Raw genomic sequence first — 16,982 nt, 5'->3', positions numbered from 1 at the left:
CTGTCTGTTTGTCTGAAGCTTTGAGTTAACAGTGTAGCCTGTAGTCAGGAGATTAGATGATGCTGATGGCTTTCTAAGATTTTCACCTACTAGGAGTAGGTTGTGGGACTAAGTTAAGAAGCATTTTCAGTTTCTTCTCAGGGCAGCAGCATTGATTTCCTCCAGGCAGTGCTGAAAGTGCTCAGAAGGAAAGGACAACTTGGCAATTTCCCTTCGCAGTTGAAATACCTGTGACTTTAGTGGTGGTTGTGGCAGGCACAGGCTTCCACGTCTTCCATCTACTGGAATACTTTTTTGGAATTGACCATTGGAGACATGATTAGATAATATGTCTTTTTAAATCTCATGAATTACTGTGTAGCATGATAATGGCATCTTGTTAATATTTGAATTACCAAAATGATTCAGAAAGGACATTGAAGGTCTAAATTTTTGTGAATTTGTTGTTACACATGGTATGTCTGGTATATGTGTAAATGTGTATGTATAAGGAGAGAGAAAGAAGACTGAGCTATTGCTTTAAATATTTCCAAGGTTTTTGAAGCATTTAAACTTACATTATAGTCTTACATTCCCATGGGGATATTTGTTTCTTTGGTTAGCTACAGAAAATAAAAGGTTCTTTTGACATTATTGTTGAGAATCTTTTTTTTTTTTTTTTTTAAAGAGCAGAATTCGTTTTGTTGTAATATCAAGCCAATTCTGGCCCAGCACAGTGCCACTCTTCTAGCCTGGTAAATTTTGTGTTAAGTGGTAAGAATATGTGAACTTTATGTAATAGGTTGAAAGCATATACCATATGTGACTTATTTTCTATTTCTATAACTGTTATTATGAAGTCATTATAGACAGAATCAAATGTTTAAGCAACATACATAGCCAAGAATTGCTTATATAGTAAAAGTATTAATGACATGTTGTAAACTATTTATATTCAGAATAATTTCTTTAGTTTTATTCTTCTTTGAATTAAAACCCAAAAGTTAATATTTATTCTTATACTGAATCATTTTCACCAACATATTTGAGTTTTATGTTCTATATCTGAGTACAGAGTAGTAACTGACTTATTTGCTATCTGTATAATAGGAAAAAGAAGAGCATTTTTTTTGTAGGAGTACATCAGAAATAACAAAAGTTCCTAAGGGCTATTTCAGGCTTGATCTCCAAATTATTTGTTTTTTAAAAGATTGTTTTTCAAGGATTTATTGGTAACATTTGCAACACAAATAGAGTACCTACTGTGTGCTAGGCACTTATTACAAGGGGTGAAGCTACGATGTTGAGAGACAGCACTGTGTGTGCTTTTGGAAAGCTCCCGTCTAAGGGGACACAGATGAGTCACCAGAAGAGTTATAATACAGTATGGCACGTGTTCTCATAATGGTGTAAACAAAGAACTGTTGCTTAGAAATTTTTACTTTGATTTTGAATTTTAAATCCATTTTGGGTTCAGTTTTTCACTGGACCTAATTATGATGCATGAAAGGAAAATATCCACCCACTTTATATAGTAGATATTAATCGCTTCTCGGCCTTTTGGCTGAGATCAAGTGTATAGTAGATATTAAACCTTCAACAAATTAAGCATATTTTATTCTAATTTCTCTGATTTTACTAGACAAGTGATACTGGATACTAAATCTTACAATCCTGTTATTTTGAGGTGTTGTTTAGGACCTGAGATTAAAGAAACAATTATGGGTTTAGGTGTGTAGAGAGCTACAGTTTTTGTGTATGTAACATGTGTTGATTCAGGGGTGCCTGGGTGGCTCAGTCAGTTAAGTGTCTGATTCGACTCAGGTCATGATCTCACAGTTGGTGAGTTCCAGCCCCGCGTCAGGCTCTGTGCTGTCACCTTGGATCCTGGAACCCACTTCAGATTCTGTCTCTCTCTCTCTCTGCCCTTTCTCTGTTTGTTCTCTGTCTCTCTCTCTCAAAAATAAAAAACCATTAAAAAAAATTTTTTTTAATGTGTTCTTATATGTGGATATCATCTACATCTCTTGCATAAATGTTTTTATCTCCAAAGTTAAATTTGCACGTTAGAATGAATAAAATTCTAATTAGACCTGCTTTTGAAATATGTAAGCTATTGTATAACATTATTTTTCTTCTTAAAACCCAGACTAAAATTCAGCTTTGCCAAAACTATGCTGTCATATTTAACTTCCTTTTGATATACTATTTCTGTTAAATAAAAAAAAAAAATAAGAAAATGCTACCAGTATGTCTTATTTATAAATTCATAGAGTACCTTTTGTCTAGTCATTGAAGCCTTGACTTTTGTTTCTCATGTATTACAAAGAGTTATTTTCGATTTGATCTTTGTGTCCAAAGTTTTGGTGTTTTAACTCTAATGTGTAAGTTGTATGAGTTAACAATCTTGTCTATGGCCTCTAGATTTTGCATCATGCATACAATGACACAGATTTTTGTAGAAATTTCTCATGATTCTTGAGAATCATGTACTTACGTTGTTTTAGAAATGGTGGTGGGGTGCACATGCATTTTTAAAATATGGATTTGGAATTTGTTAAAGGGTAAATAATGACATAGAGATTTAACTTCCTTCCATCCAGATGAATACTCATTTGTCCTGATATCATTTATGGAATAATTTTTTCTGGTGTTTTGAAATGCTTCTTTTTTCTCTTCCTTGTACCATTTGTCTGTCCCTGTTCCTGTGACCTTATTGTTTTCTAGTGGGAGAAAGACTAACAATAAACGAGTGAGAAAATGATAAGTAGAAGTAATTTCTATAATGAAAATAAACAGTTATGTGGTAGTGACTGGACAGCTCCTTAAAATGAGTTGTCAAGACCACGCATTCTGAGGAGCTGCCATTAACTCTGACCTGAATATCAAGAAGGGAATAGCAAAAATCTGGTGAAAGAACATTTCAGGTAGAGGAAATGCCCCGAGGTGGAAGTGATCTCTATGTGTTCCACAGGTAGAAAGAATTATAGGAAATAGAATAAATAGGGGGAAGAGTGGTGGGAGGAAACAGTTGGAGAAGAGGGCTACGGAGAAAGCATGTATGATGTAGGGATTTGTAGGCCAGGCTGAGGAATTTTGATTTTATTTGAACTGTGAAGGGAAACTACTCAAGAGCAGTGTTTTAAAATTAAAGTTGTCTAGAATGAACTTCTCTTATTTTTCTTCTGCACAAAGAGGAAGCATAGGAGCATAGGTAATTTGTATATCAAATAAATAGGTTCTTATGTAACTGGGAGCTATTTCTACATACATATGACCCTATAACAAATTTGCTTCCCTTTTAAATAACTTTACAGTTAAAGAAAGCAGACTTTTAGAATCATGTAAGTACCAAGAGTTTAGAACTTAAAGAATAAAGAATCTCTTTGCACTAAATATTTAGAACTGTTTTTAGAGAACAATTTTATGATGTGTTCTAAAATAATGTTTTTTTTCTTCCGTTAAAATGTTTGTATTAGGGAACAGACATCCTTGGAAGAGGGAGAAATTCCTTGGTTACAGTACAATGAAGTCAATGAAAGCAGCAGTGATGAGGGAAATGAGCCTGCCAATGAATTTGCACAGCCAGAAGCTTTCATGCTGGATGGTAACAATAACCTTGAGGATGACTCCAGTGTGAGTGAAGACTTAGATGTGGACTGGAGGTATGTAGCAGTGTTATTACCATGGTTAATTGTTCACTGAGTAGAATTCGTTCATGATTCTAAATTATGAAAACTGAATCTCTGATCTCTCAAAAGTGTTTTTTTCCCATCTTGTTAGTCTTCCTCTCCTTCAGAGCTCATTCTGGATGTCACTTCCTACATGGACTCCTTCCTACTACTCCAGGCAGTGACCTCTTTTCCTCTTTGACCTTTGGCTCTCTTGAAGCCCACCTTATATCCTGGTTATTTATAAACTCATGGTTTGAGGTTTCCAACCTGTAAGTTTAGCTCTATATGGTAAATATAGCACTTGGTATAATCCTTTAAAAAAAAAAGAAGAGTCTTTAATAAATACTACTTGAGGAATTTCAAAACATGTGATTAAACCAGAAGAATCATAAGAATGTAGTTATCCTTCTCTGTATGCAAAATATGGAAAATGACAATTATATCTTCCCAGAGATGCTGAAAGTATTCAGTTTACTTTATGCTGACAAAGAATAATGAGCTTCAGGGAAAAGCAGCATATAACAATTAAGTGGATTATTGAATTGTTAGGTCTCATGATATAAAGGTCAGAATTTAACTGTTTTGGCTTATAGTTAGATTTATCTTTCAAACATGCAGTCGGCCTCTGGAAGTAGCTGGTTATTGAGATATAGAAAGGATATATGGTTCAGCGGATCTCTTGTTACTTTTTCTGGAGAAAATAATGGCTTGGTACTACTTTTGTTTTCATGTCTACCCAGAAATATTTTTAAGAATTTGTTTTGGTTTTCCAGCTAAAATTCCATTACAGAAAATAGAGAAAAATAAAGAAAAACTCATTTATATCACCTGATCACTCTGCAGATTTCTAGAAGTTATGATTTTGAGTCTCTTTCCATGTGTCTAGCTACTTCTTTGTGCTTCTCCAAATTGTTCCAGATATGAAACTCAGCATCTCATTGAAACCCTCCTTACTGTTTCCTATTCTCACTCCCTAGGGGGGAGCAAATTAGATGTGCGAAGCACACTTTCATTGCCCATTTGTGGAAGTAGAAGTGGTGTTTTATCACAGCCACACAAACAATTTGTAATTCCATCTTAAACATTCCTACCTCCAAAACCCATTTTCTGGCTTCCTAACTTTATGGAAGAGCAGTGGCTCACCAGATCCCAGTTTTGCTGATCTTGGTACCACTAGCTCTCCCCCACCTCTCTTATGTCTGCCTATTACCCTCTTTCTGAACTCCTTGTGATGCTGATGATGTCTTATGCCTCCACTATGCAAAGTCATTCCTCATAATGCTCAGCAGATGACGGAATTGTCAATTTAGGTAACATCATCTGTGCATGTCTGGAGGCAATTAGGGTTTAATATGAAGAAATGTTTTCTTTTGCACATTTTCAAAATTTTATCAGAATAATGTTTTACAGCTCCATTATGTAGATGCTCCAGTCTGTAGTTGCACTAAAATTTAATTGTTCATTTTCCCCATTGAAATAGTACAGTGAACCTTTCCCCTCATATAACTTGTTTTGTACTTCAGGTTATTTCTTTAGGACAGATTAATAGAGGTGACATTACTGAGATAAGTGGTATTTATTAAGATCTTGATATATATTTCTAAATAACTTTCAAAAAAGGTTGTTCCATATAAAAATTTGAAGAAATAATGAGGTCTTTTTTGAATATAATTTTAACTTAAACTTGAAAACTTGATTTTAGGTTCTAATTCATTGATGATCTTTCTGGATACATCTGTTATGTTAAGATTTTAAAGATGTTTGTGATTGTCCCCAAATTTGGGGAGCTTCAGTGGTTTGTTTTTTGTTTTTTGTTTTTAACATAAAAAGCATTTTAGCATTAATTTTAAGACAAACTTTTTGAAGGTTACTGTTTTGAATTTTATGTAGGTATGTAACACCTCATTATTGCTTATGTGGTACTATGTCAATTTATATGGCAGTAGCTACAGATTGATAAAGTAAAATAGGATTTGACTTTCATATTAAAGTAACGTCATTTTAACAACTAAAAGGAAAAGTCATGGCAAATAGCAGTTCTTATCTAGAGCTAAAATGTGACTTTTTTTTGGTTTGTTTTACCACAACTTAAAAAAAAGGTAAAGCTTTTTGATTCTTTAAAAGGAAATGGGAAAAAAAAAAAGGAAATGGAAAAAATGCTTTATCAAAGTTTACTTATTTGTTTTGATGACATCACAGAAGTGTTGTAGAATACCCAGAGAATATTTTATAAAATGGTCTGGTGGGAGTTGATGTGGAGAAAACATGAGTTTCAGATTTAGACAGATCTCAACTGTACCATATATTTATTTTTTGATAACTACCTAACTCTCTATTTTCCTGGAAGAAGTTGGGGTTATACTTATTAACCTATTAAGGTTGTGAGAAATTAATTCCCTGTGGCTATAACCATGGCTTAATAACAGAAATTTAAAATGTCTTTTTTTAATGTTTTATTTATTCTTGAGAGAGGAAGAGACAGAGCATGAGCGAGGGAGGGGCAGAGAGAGAGAGGGACACAGAATCTGAAGCAGACTCCAGGCTCTGAGCTGTCAACAGAGCCTGACATTGGGCTCGAACTCACGAGCCATGAGATCATGACCTGAGCCGAAGTCAAACACTCAACCAACTGAGCCACCCAGGTGCTCCCCTTAATAGAAATTAAAAAGAATTTCCATATATCTTTCACTAATACTCCCCAAATATTGACATTTACCACATTTCTGTTATTCACTCTTTCCTTTCTTTCTCTATATTTATTTTATGGTATTTTCCCCCCCACATTTATGAGTAAGTTACAAACAAGATGCCTGTTTACCCATAGTCTAGCATGAAGTCCCTAAGGACAAGGACATTTTCTTATATAACACAGTAAAATTTTCGAAATCAGGAAATTAACACTGTTAACAGTACTATTATCTAGTCTACGGACATTATTCAAATGTCTATAGTTGTCCCACTGATGTCACCAGAGAAATTTTTTTCTAGTCCAGTTCAAGGCTACTCATTGTACTTGGTTAACATGTTTCGTGAGTCACTTTTAATCTGGAACATTTCTCGGTTTTTGTTTTGCATAACCTTGACATTTTTAAAAAGTATAGGCCATTTGTTTTTTAGAATGGTTCTTAGTGTAGATTTTCCTGATGTCATGATTAGATTCAAGTTAAAAGATTTTTAGCAGGAACGCCACAGAAACGATGTTTTATTTTTCTTAGTCCATATCAGAAGACACGTGATGCCAAATTGTCCCATTTCTGTGATGTTAATTGCGATCATTTGCTTGAGGGGATATCTTTCAGATTTCTTCACTGTACTGTTGCCATTTTTTAAAACAAATAATAGGCATTTAGTGGGAAGATATTTTGCGACCACGTTAAATAACCTGTTTCTTCTCAAACTATCAAACTTCCATCCACTGGTTTTAGTATCATTAGTGATTTTTGTCTCAAACACTTACTACCATGTGATTGCCAGATGAATGATGCTAGAATTTTTAATGTTAGCTGATTATTTTGCAGTGACCAAATTACAGGCAGATAATATTCTTTGAATGTCTATATTTGTTTAGTCTGGAGAAGAAAAGAATTCGGAGATAGTTGGCTCTAACCGTTTGAAGGAGTTTTCTGCAAAGGAAAAGGGAACATAGTTTTCGCTGCTTCAGCAGGCAGAACTAGAGCACTTAACTTCACACGAGCTTCATACTTCTGATAGAGCTCTTCCGCACAGCATGTACCACCCCAGAGAGCAGTGTTTCTTCCACATGGAGTCCTGCTGGTTCCTGGATGCCACGACCGTGGTGCCAGCTCTGTGCCAGGCGCGTGTGTGCATCAACTCATTTCATTTGTTTTATAGCTGAAAAAGCAGTTAGATAAAATTTTCACGTTGTCTGACTCTGACTCAGTTCAATGGAGAGGTAAATCCCTGTGTTACCGGCTCCAGGGCTCTCCTTCCTTGCCTTGTGTCTCACTGCTAGGTGAAGGGGTTCTAGTGTCGCAGGGGAGGTTGGATTTGCTAATTTGTGGTTTAAATTCTAATTTTAAAATCTGTGATGGTATAAGGATGTTTCTTTGTACTATGTGATGTCTGCTGATTTTTAGATGGTACTAAGCTATTATCTTCATAATAACACTTTTGTATTTCTTGGCAGTAGATTTATAATTTTAACGATGGCACAAAAGTTGACATCAAAATTATTTTGAATTGGTTTGTGTAACTGGATGTTCCTGACTATATTCAACTTCTGATAGGACTGTAGAAGTCAACAGAAGGTTGCCTTTAGGTAGACATAATAAGCTCAGTTTTGGAGATACTAGATTTGAGGTGGTGGGTGTTAAATGAGGTAAACTGCCCCATAGAAAACTAAAAATGTAGGTCAGGAGCTCAAGAGGGAGTTTGGAATTAGGTGGAGGTTTAGATAACTGAAGAAGTGGACTTGAATGTCATTGCCAAGGAGGCAAGATTAGAAAGAAGAGGACTGAGGAGTTATTTAGGGTTCCTGAATTTTGAAATGGGTATCTCCAAAACTACTGGAAAAGGAGGAATCTGCGTATGTCTAGGGGTGGAGGAAGGAGATTGGGACCAGAATAAAATACAATGTTTTCTTCAAGGGGATTGAAATCCTTTAGTAAAAAGAAACAATAAAAATGAGCAGTCAAGAGGTATTTTTCAATCTGAATAATAATGGAGGAGGCCTCTTTCTCAGAAGAATAGAAGAGAGATTAAGGAGAAAGATTTGAGAAAATAAAATATTTTTAAGCCCAAAATAATTAAGCAGTACAAGGTAAGAGAAGGAAAACAGGCTTTGTCTAATGATAGAATTGAAATAAATGCAGTAATTGTCTTTACCATGTTCTCCTCTAAATTTAGGTTGGAAACTCAAACAAACAAAGTATGTGAGACAGAATTGGGGAGAAAAATACTACCTTTATACCAGCCTTAAGCAATCACCCGAGTTGGAACTAAGAACTAGAAACATAAAAAGAATTTTCCCACAAATTTTGTGTGTGATTGTGACAGCTTATTAGGAGAGGTAGTGGTGTCTTAGCTCCTTATGCTTAGTATTTCATTTTTCTGTTGGGTTCATCCTGCCTCTCACCACATAAGATTTATGTTAAAATATTTTAAGGTTTTCTGCTTATAATATATTTATTGGTTTATCAGGATGCTAATATACTTATGTCTTCACCATAAAGATTTCCCTAATCGTGGTTGTATTTTTTTTTTCCAGCCTGTTTGATGGCTTTGCAGATGGACTAGGAGTTGCTGAAGCTATTTCCTATGTGGATCCTCAGTTCCTCACCTACATGGCTCTAGAAGAACGCTTAGCTCAGGCTATGGAGGTATTGTAGTGACTCTGATGTCTATATATAAGTTGGTGGGATACAAAATGATAAAAATTAAAGGCTTTTTTAATTGCTTTTAGGAAAAGGTGAATAGTTTTTCATCACTTTAATAGCATTTCCTGATTAATGATTGCCACTAGTTTGTGTATATAAATCACGCTAGACATCCTGCCAGTTTGCCTAATTGCATTATTTCCCAGGTTTTACTGCAGAATAGAGAATGTTTTGCTTACATTTAGAAAATAGACTTTTCCTTTATTAAGTCATCTGGGTCTGTGAATCTGAATATTTTTTTAATGTTTTATTTATTTTTGAGAGAGAGAGAGAGAGTGCACACAAGTGCATGGGGGAGGGGCAGAGAGAGAAAGGAAGATAGGGAATCTGAAGCAGGCTCCAGGCTCTGAGCTGTCAGCACAGAGCCCAATGTAGGGCTTGAACTCACAGACCATGAGATCATGACCTGAGCCAATGTCGGACGCTTAACCAACTGAGCCACCCAATCTGATTACATTACACAGACACAGGTATATTTGTAAATGAAATTGAAGATCTCTAAGGATATATTATACATCACTTCCGCTTTTTTGTCCTCATAGTTTCTAAATACTACCTTGCTGCTTAATGAATATAGCAATTTTATTTCCATTATCTCCATATACAAATACACTTAAATAAATGTAGCACATAATTTTGTTTGGCTTTCTTTTCCTTATTTGATTGCAATACAGATACTCATGATTGTATTTGCCTAAGGTCAAAAGCCCAAGCATTTTCGTGTTTGGGAACTTTCACACCACTTGTGGATTTCATTGTTAGAAATCTTTTCTTTAAATTACTATTTCTGAAGTGATTTCCAAAGTAGAAAAACAGTAATAATGTGAATGAGTCAAAAGTGAGAGAACAAAAATAAATGAGAGAACTTTCAGGGACTATAACAGCATTTTATCTTGAAATTTTCTGAGGTTAGAAAGTGCAGTTTAGATTCATAAAGTATACAATGGGTAGGTAGACAGACTGACCTGTCTACACACAAACACTTATGTACATGCACACACACTTAAGTTAGCTTTGCTGTGAGATCACTTTTTTTTTACATCTGAGTAATCTTCCATGGAGATCATTGATTGATTATGCTTTGTGTGGTGTGTTTTTTTTTTAAAGGAACCATAGAAATACTGTGTAGTAGGAGGAAAGTCAGAACATATTACGACAATACACTTAGGAATTTTCCCAGATTATTTAACTTGCCTTAGTCAATTCTGACACATGAAATAATGGCACAGTGTGATAACTTGTGTCAGGAATATAATATGTAAAGATGAAGGATCACTAACTTTTTTGAGATAAATAAATTTTAAATGACCACAATGGAATATATCCATTCTAGAGTCTAGTTTCACAGTGTTTACATAGTTTTTCCCATTATTATGCTAGTGGTCCATGTTTTGAAAATTAAAATAGAAGTTTTAATAGAAGTTTTCTTGTTACCAGTAGGAATTGTGACATTTGATTGGTGTCTTGAAAGAAGCACCAGAAGGATTGGTCGGGGGCAGGGCATCATACCGTGTGAAGGCACTAGCAGTGTGTGCAAAGACCAGAGTCAAGAAAGACTAGTATGTCCAGGGAACTTACAGTCCCCACATGACTTCTGCTCTTTGGGAACCCAGTGACACTGCCACTTGTCACTCTTAACCATCTGTCCTTCTGTTCTGACTAATGAGTGGTGGTGTGTCTTCCTTCCCTACGGTTTAGCAGCTTCCTCAGATTTAGTGCTCTTTATTTTATTTGAATTTGACTGAAAATCAATACAGCTCCATCTTCCTATCACTCTCTAGAAATCTTTATTTTTCTTCCTACTATGCAGTTATTTAATCATTTTGAAAAGTGAGGCTGTATTAGTTTATAATTTATGATATTTTCTTTTAAATTTAACAGGCATTCTTTAAATGAAAGAAAAGCAACTAATAAGACAAACTGAGTGCTTTTATTTGTTTTTCTCTCAAGCAGCCTGATCTCTTTTCAGCACTGGTTGTTTTCATTTCTCTTATTTTCCCAATACCAGACTGATCTGTTGTCTCAGGTAGTGGCTATTGGTGAAAATATTGGCAATAAATATTTGCCTATACTTTTGTCTCAAATTTGAGTGAGAAAAGGACAAAATACTTAAGAACTTTAACTGTTTGAAACAATGATATTAAAGCTTTTTACTCTGAACAAGTTTTGAAAAATACTTCCCTTTGCACATTTATGTTCACATTTAAAGTTTTTTAGCATAAACCCTAAGTAATATTGTTTACCTTATTATACCTCTTTGCAATAAAAGTATGTTCAAGAATTTAAATATAAATAAAGTAGTTTAGATTGATTTAAAATTGTTAGCATCTAACTGATCAAAAACAGACTTCTAAATGTTGATAAATATTTAAATGTAAAATTTTACTGGAAATATATCTCTTAATAAGATAGAGGGAGACTTTTTCCTTCCTTATTATTTTATGAGTTAATTTTATTTATTCGTAGAATGAGATCTAGTTGAGCATCAATTTTATTTGTTTTTCATATTTATAAATGTAAACTTGAGAAACCTTGTTCACATAAATAAATTGATAGGGATGGAAGGAGTTTATCATAGCATTGTCACTTAGTTTTTCTGAAATATTTGCCCAAATCACATCAATTTGACAGATTGTTTAGATCCTCCTTTTTTTTTTTTTTTGAAAGCAGATGACTGGAAGCCACCTACAAAATTTGTTATTTAGTCGTTAGTTCAGTGTGACCCCAGTATTTGAAAGTGCCCCTTTGAATGGGTAAGAAGTATGCTTTTATTTATAAAGTGGAGAAAAGGTTAGTATAAAAAGGAATATGGGAACAGAGAACCAGCACGGTACTTTGACTGCGGGTATATTCTTCAGAAGGTCAGTTTGAGGAAGGGTTACATTAAGAAAGTTAAACGAATTGAAATTTAGTCTCTTAAGACTCCATGCCCTTGGCTCCCTAGAAAGTCTTTACACACTTACAGAACACTGCCTATACACTGGGTTATAGGCATTGGGAAGGTAGTACATGAACTTTAGGTTTGTGACCTTGCACTCTTCACTTAACCTCCTTAAGCTTCAGGTCCTCATCTACAAAATGGGAGTAATAAAATTTACCTTGTGGATTGTGACACTGTGTTAAAGCACTTAGCGAAATAGCTGGTGCAGTGATAAGCTCTCTTATAAATGGCTGTATTCAAAGATTTATTCAAATCAGCAGTCAGCCAGGTGGTAATCATCTAGCACATGTGGACTCAGTGATCATTGAAAATCAGTATTAAGTCACTTGTTATAAATCTTCACTTTTTAAAAACTGAATTGTGTTTTCTTTAAAAACTAGATTTTGTTCTGACAAAGGATTTTGCTACTTTAAATCTAAATATATTCCAGTTGTGCTCTTTAGCCTATTGTCTTTCTGACACTTGGAGTAACTTTTGAAAATACACTATGCTGCCTAAAGTGTAGATAAATTTTTATATTTTTACAGATTTCATAGCAGTGGTTTCAGAATGGTCTCTCTTAACTCTTGTTGCTTGTATGTGACTCCAGATCACCTTAAGTATTTGTCAGTATCAAGGCAATAAATTATTTTTACATATATGAAATTCCAGGTATTTATTAGCACTACAGACATGCAAATCATCATCAGAAAGGAATAATGAACCTATTGCAACAAACATGTGTCGAAGCATAAATAGCATCCCCAAATGGAACTTACTGTAAATAATATCTCTTCTTTTTTTATGTGTGGAGTAGCACAGAGGAGTTCTTGCAGTCTGTCTTGAGAAGTACACAAGGAATTGGAGAAGATTTATGGTTATAGTTATATGAGAAAGGAGGGACAAATAATAGGCTATCACCTTCTATTTTCTATTTCCTGAGGGGAAATTTTAATATAAAGAACTATAAACTATAATAGGGGATTAAAGTAACAAAGATTTGCTTAGTAAGGATTAAAGATATTTCTAAAGAATACAGAAAATGCACATGTAAGGAATGGCTCCCACACGTTAGGCTAAGATCACCTAAGAAAGAGTCTCCACCTCCAAGGCTCGGATTCAAACTTTGATGGAGATGGCACAACTGTGGCTCACTGAATGGCAACAAAGTCACTGTAGTGCTACACTGGCAGAACTTGCTGGAAATCAGCCCTGTCCGGTGCTGCTGAGGAAAGCTGTTTATAGGGAGATGTCTCACTGGAAGCACTCTGCTCCAGAACTGTCCAAGGTGGGTGCTGGGGGAAGCTGCTGGCCGCATGCACTACAGGAGCAAGATGCTGGAGAAGCTGTGGGCGTCGGAAAGTCTGCTGCTGGAGAAAACCATGCATGCCGTGGAAGCCTGGGTGAAACAGGCTCACTGGGATTAGAAGTAAAGCCCTTTTCCTCCTGCAGTGTCTTTTCAGCATCCTTTGTGAACAAAGCTTAATTAACATTGTGACAGCTATCAGAGGAAAATACTTAAATAGCCCAAATCCCTTTTTCACAGAGCTGACAAAAATAGCTAATTTGGATTTGAGGAGCAGTAATCAATAACTGGAGAACAGTCCATCCCTTTGATTACTTGGATCCCATATACACCTTTCTACACACATTTGAACTCTATGCAACAGCAATGCAACTTTATTTCCACCTAACAAGATATAGCTAGTTTTTGTTATTTTTTTCTTTAAAGTTTATCTATTTTGAGAGAGAGAGAGAGAAAAAGAGAATCCCAAGCAGGCTCCACACTTAGCAAAAAGCCTGATGCGGGGCTCGATCCCATGAACTGAGACCCAAGCCTAAATCAAGAGTCGGGTGCTTAACCAACTGAGCCACCCAGGCACCCCACAGCTAGTCTTAAAATGAAGTTTTCACCCTTTCTCCAGAATGAACAAATGTGAATGGACTCCCAAGAGTCATTATGTCCATCACTAAATATTAATCATTCCACAAATTCATTCAGTCACAATGAATATTCTCTTATATAAGATTAAATTGTAAAATTAACTGCTATATGAAATAAAAATGGGAAGGAGAGAGAAAAAGACAATGGTTAGCAGATACAAATAAGCACATAACAAACAAAATATGCAAAGCCTACTCGTCCTTGTTTTTATATTTGGTCACGGGCTGTAGCTGTGGTTTCCTTCATCCATCACCCATTCCATATTTTCTGTACCTTCAGCAAGAATCTCAGCTGCTTAGGATTCTTTACTTGGTGGAGTGACCCAAATCTACATTTTTGAAGAGTATGTGTACTCGGTGATCATGCCTTTTTGGGAGATGTCCTTACCTGATAACTTTACTGTGGGTATAGAAGTAATAAGACATGTACACTCCAAGTGAGATGATCACGGGATTTTTAAGTGGAGGAAGGTTGGTCTGTGGAGCATACACTACTTCTGGTAAAAGGAGGCTCAGAGTGGCTTGGAGATTCAGCATAGTCCACTGTTTCGTCTGAGTCCAATCAGATATTCCCATTTCTAAGTTTCAGAATCCTGATTTAACCAGTCAATGATTCAACTTGAATCAAGAAACTTCACAAGACATCATTAAACTCTGATTTTAATTCAACAGTTCACACAATTAAATTTTGTTTTTGATTTTCAGAAATAATATGTTTGTTTTAGGGCTGTCAGGGCTACTTTCTGGTTCTTATACAGTACCTTGCTCTCAGAGTTAACCGGCCTAAGTTTGTCCTTTTCTCTTTGTATGCGAGCAAGTGCACTCAAAAACATTCCATCCCACGTTAGTTTTTACAGTCATCATTATTGCCATAAGGTCAAGTGCAGTAACCACCTGGGCTCCCAAGACACATGTATTAGTTGGCACTTCATTGCAGTGGATCACAGTGGTAGTTTGATTGTGACTAATAAGATTATTTGTAATCAGGGTTTGTATCGATAACATTCCATTCCTGTTGGCCAGGAGCAGGAATAGCAGATCTAAGGAATAACCCTTAGGGCTGAGATAGAGTGCAACCCCCCTACCAGGGCTGAGATCCAGACTGTGTTGGGAAGGACACAACCATGGCGCTTAGAGAAATGTTTGTACTACTGTGCTGGCAAAACTTGCTGGAAATCTACCATATGGAACTTGGCAAAATCTGCCCACTGGAGTGCTGGAGAAACTGTTCACAGGGAGGTGACTAACTGGAAGCACACTCCTGCAAAGCCACCTAAGATGGGTGCCAGGGGAAGCTGCTGGCTACCTTACACTGCAGCTGTCAGGCACTGGGGAAACTGCATGTACTTCTGGAGCCAGGCACTGGAGAAGCTACTTGCACGGGAGGACCTTGGTGCTGGAGGAGCCATCTGTGATGCAGAAGCCCACAATAGCGAACCCTTACACACTACAGGGGCCTGCCCAGGAAGCCCACTAGAAGAAGAAGCAAAGTTCTTCTGGGATGTCTGTCCAGAGCTCTCTACTGACAAAGCCTAAGGTCATGCCAGCTGACAAGGGAAAAGTGTTCAGAAGGCCCAGATCTATTTCACAGAACAGAAATGAAAGGTGAACTTGGAGCTAAGAGTTAATTGAATTTCTGGCACACTTTTTCTTCGCTCTCTCTGCAAACCCAGAGTCAAATTGGCATTCAGTATTATTAACTGTATTTACTAACTCTTACGATGAACCTTTTTTGCTTTCTCTTTTTTTTTTTTGCTTTTGTCTCGGCCCTACCCTCTGTTGTAAGTCATCTCAAATCCTTTTTGGAAAGACATAATTCATTGTGAGATTATCTGGGCTAAATCCTAAAGAGTATACAAAAGGTTAACATTTGCCATCCAAGACAACACAGGGTTAACTGTCAGGCAGAATCTTCCTCCTATAAAGGAGGCCCAGTTTGCTTTTTATTGTGGTAACACACATAGTGTAAAATTTACCCCTTCTAACCATAATACAGTTAATTCACATCAAGTACATTATAAACAATAACTCTCTGTTCTTCCTCTCCCTAGCTCATGGCAACTACCATTCTGCTTTCCATCTCTCTGAGTTTACTCCTTTAGGGACCTCATATAAGTGGAATCATACAGTATTTATCCTTCTGTGACTGGTTCATTTCACTTAGCATATGCTTTCAAGTTTCATCCATATTGTAGCATGTGCCAGAATTTCCTTCCTTTTAAATACTGAGTAATATTTCGTTGTATGTATATACCACATTTTTTTCAGTTTTATTGAAGTATAAGTGACATATAACATTGTGTAAGTTTAAGATGTACAGCATGTTGATTTGATGCACTTACATAGAACAAAATGATTATCACTGTAGGGCTAGTGACACCTCATATAATTTCTGTTTCTTGCTTGTGGGAAGAACGTTTAAGATTTTTACTCCCAGCAACTTTCAGCTATATACCACAGTATTATTAATTATAATCACCGTGCTATACATTAGATCCCCAGGATTTATTCATCTTATAACTGGAAGTTTGTACCCTTTAACCACATCTTCCTGCTCCCTACTCCTCACCCTCTGACAATCACCATTCTACTCTTGTTTCTGAGTTCAGGTTTTTTAGATTCCACATATAAATTATATGATATAGTATTTAGGTTCTGTTTTCACTTAGCAGGATTTTTTTCTTTCTTATGACTGGAATAATATTCGTGTGTGTGTGTGTGTGTGTGTGTGTGTGTGTGTGTATCTCCTTTATCCATTCATCTGTCAATAGATACGTAAGTTGTTTCCATACCTTGGCTATTGTGAATAATGCTGCATTGAACATGTGAGTGCAGATATCTTCAAGATCCTGATTTCATTTCCTTTAAATTTTTTTTTTCAACATTTATTTATTTTTGGGACAGAGAGAGACAGAGCATGAACGGGGGAGGGGCAGAGAGAGAGGGAGACACAGAATCGGAAACAAGCTCCAGGCTCTGAGCCATCAGCCCAGAGCCTGACGCGGGGCTTGAATTCACGGACCGCGAGATCGTGACCTGGCTGAAGTCAGACGCTTAACTGACCGCGCC

At 36.1% G+C, this 16,982-nt stretch overlaps 1 protein-coding gene across 2 annotated transcripts in view; it reads left to right on the top strand.

Annotated features, from left to right (window-relative positions):
• Positions 1-16,982, top strand: part of PJA2 (praja ring finger ubiquitin ligase 2) — a 69,986-nt gene that overhangs the window by 41,500 nt on the left and 11,504 nt on the right. For both annotated transcript variants that reach the window (XM_003981173.6, XM_045034564.1), the window contains exons 6-7: positions 3,459-3,644; positions 8,881-8,992. In XM_003981173.6, coding sequence (XP_003981222.2) covers positions 3,459-3,644; positions 8,881-8,992 — 298 coding nt within the window. The remainder of the gene's footprint in view (positions 1-3,458; positions 3,645-8,880; positions 8,993-16,982) is intronic.

This window comes from Felis catus, chromosome A1 (genome assembly GCF_018350175.1).
Source record: "Felis catus isolate Fca126 chromosome A1, F.catus_Fca126_mat1.0, whole genome shotgun sequence".
In the NCBI taxonomy this organism is placed as follows: Eukaryota; Metazoa; Chordata; class Mammalia; order Carnivora; family Felidae; genus Felis; species Felis catus.
Note: the sequence above shows the minus strand (reverse complement) of the source record. Positions and strands in the feature narration are given on the sequence as shown.